Source organism: Lipotes vexillifer, unplaced genomic scaffold, assembly GCF_000442215.2.
Source record: "Lipotes vexillifer unplaced genomic scaffold, Lipotes_vexillifer_v1.1 scaffold802, whole genome shotgun sequence".
Lineage (NCBI taxonomy): Eukaryota > Metazoa > Chordata > Mammalia > Artiodactyla > Lipotidae > Lipotes > Lipotes vexillifer.
Window position 1 is genome coordinate 265,502 of NW_006790237.1, and position 1,297 is coordinate 266,798.

At 62.4% G+C, this 1,297-nt stretch overlaps 1 protein-coding gene across 1 annotated transcript in view; it reads right to left on the bottom strand.

The window, feature by feature from the left end:
* The window catches only part of TMEM143 (transmembrane protein 143), a 17,150-nt gene extending 16,562 nt beyond the window's left edge, over positions 1–588 (bottom strand). The window contains exons 1-2 of the mRNA XM_007463299.1: positions 566–588; positions 9–199 (exon numbers count right to left, since the gene is read on the bottom strand). Coding sequence (XP_007463361.1) covers positions 9–199; positions 566–588 — 214 coding nt within the window. The remainder of the gene's footprint in view (positions 1–8; positions 200–565) is intronic.
* Positions 589–1,297: the final 709 nt, after the last annotated feature.

A 1,297-nucleotide genomic window follows, 5' to 3' on the forward strand; every position in this document is an offset into this window, starting at 1 on the left:
GAACCGCTCGCGGTACTGCTGGGACCAGTTGCGGGGTTCCGTGGGGTTCCACATCTTGCGGTACTCCCCCATCTTGGCCGCCAGCGATGACAGGGCCCGGGGGTGGTCGAGGAGCGCGGGCAACAGGGGCCATACTCGGACCCTGGATCCCCAGACCCCTCGGGTCACATGCAGCATGGCCAGACCCTTTCCCCGCAGCCTAAACGAGGGAAATGGGCATAAGTCAATGGTCATCTGGGGGTAAAGGCGCCCTCTACACCTCCGTGTCCCAACCTCCAGGGGCCGTTTCTACCCCAGGAAGGGCGCAGAGCCCATCCGCCCGCCTCGTAGGCCCTGCTGTGCGTCCCCTCCCACAGTGCTCAGTTGGCCTGAGTCCTAGGCAGGGGTCAGAGGTCTTCAGGTCCTGGAGCGTACTGCGGTCCCAGAAGCCCTGTGGTGGCACAACTAGTCTCTGCGGGGTCTAGGCGGCAGGTGGATCTTAAGCGCATAGGATATGCTCGGAAGGCTACATAGGGGTGCAGGGCCGCCCACCCCCGGCCAGGCAATCCTTCACCCTTTCCCTCACCTTAGCCAACGTTCAACTGTCATTGAGCCTCCTGCGCATGTGCAGAAAAGCGTCCTGGTCCTTCGAGGTTCGGCTTCAGTCCGCAGTAAGACGCATGCGCAATGCCTAGGTCATTGAGAGAGGTCCATTTCCTTCTTCTAACGCCCTGTGTCGACTGCGCACGCGCAATCTGCCTGCCTTGCTCCACAACTCGCTTTCCTTGGACTCGGCGCATGCGCTGCAGAAGTATCTCCTTGTCCAAGAGCTTCAAAGGGAAAGGGGCGGGGCGGGCGCCAGACTCCCGGGACTTCCGGGACCGTGCAGGGCTTCCGCGCGCAGCCTGCCAACGGCGGGCGGCCCAACGTCCGCTGAGGCCACGCCTCTGCTCCTGTCAGCTCCAGAGTGGGCGGGGAAAGAGAGGGGCGGGGCTTTGGCGCAGCCAATCAGCTCCAGCAGAGGAGCGAAAAGGCGGGAAAAAGAGGAACCAAAAGAAGGGTGAGGTGGTGCCAGGACCAGGAGGGGAAGGTGGGCGGAAGGAAGAGTGGTCCTCCAGGTGACGTTGACCCGGCCTCCAGAGTAGGGGTGACCCTTTGTCAGGCAGCATCACCCCCAAGTGTCACCACCCCCATTCCACGTCCTTAAAGGGAAGACCCCGATTCTCTGAAGGTAGCTTAGTGCCGGGGGAACGGCCTCCTCATTGTGAGGGGGCAGCTGAGTTCCGAGCCCATGTTCCCTACAAATCTGAGGTGCAGG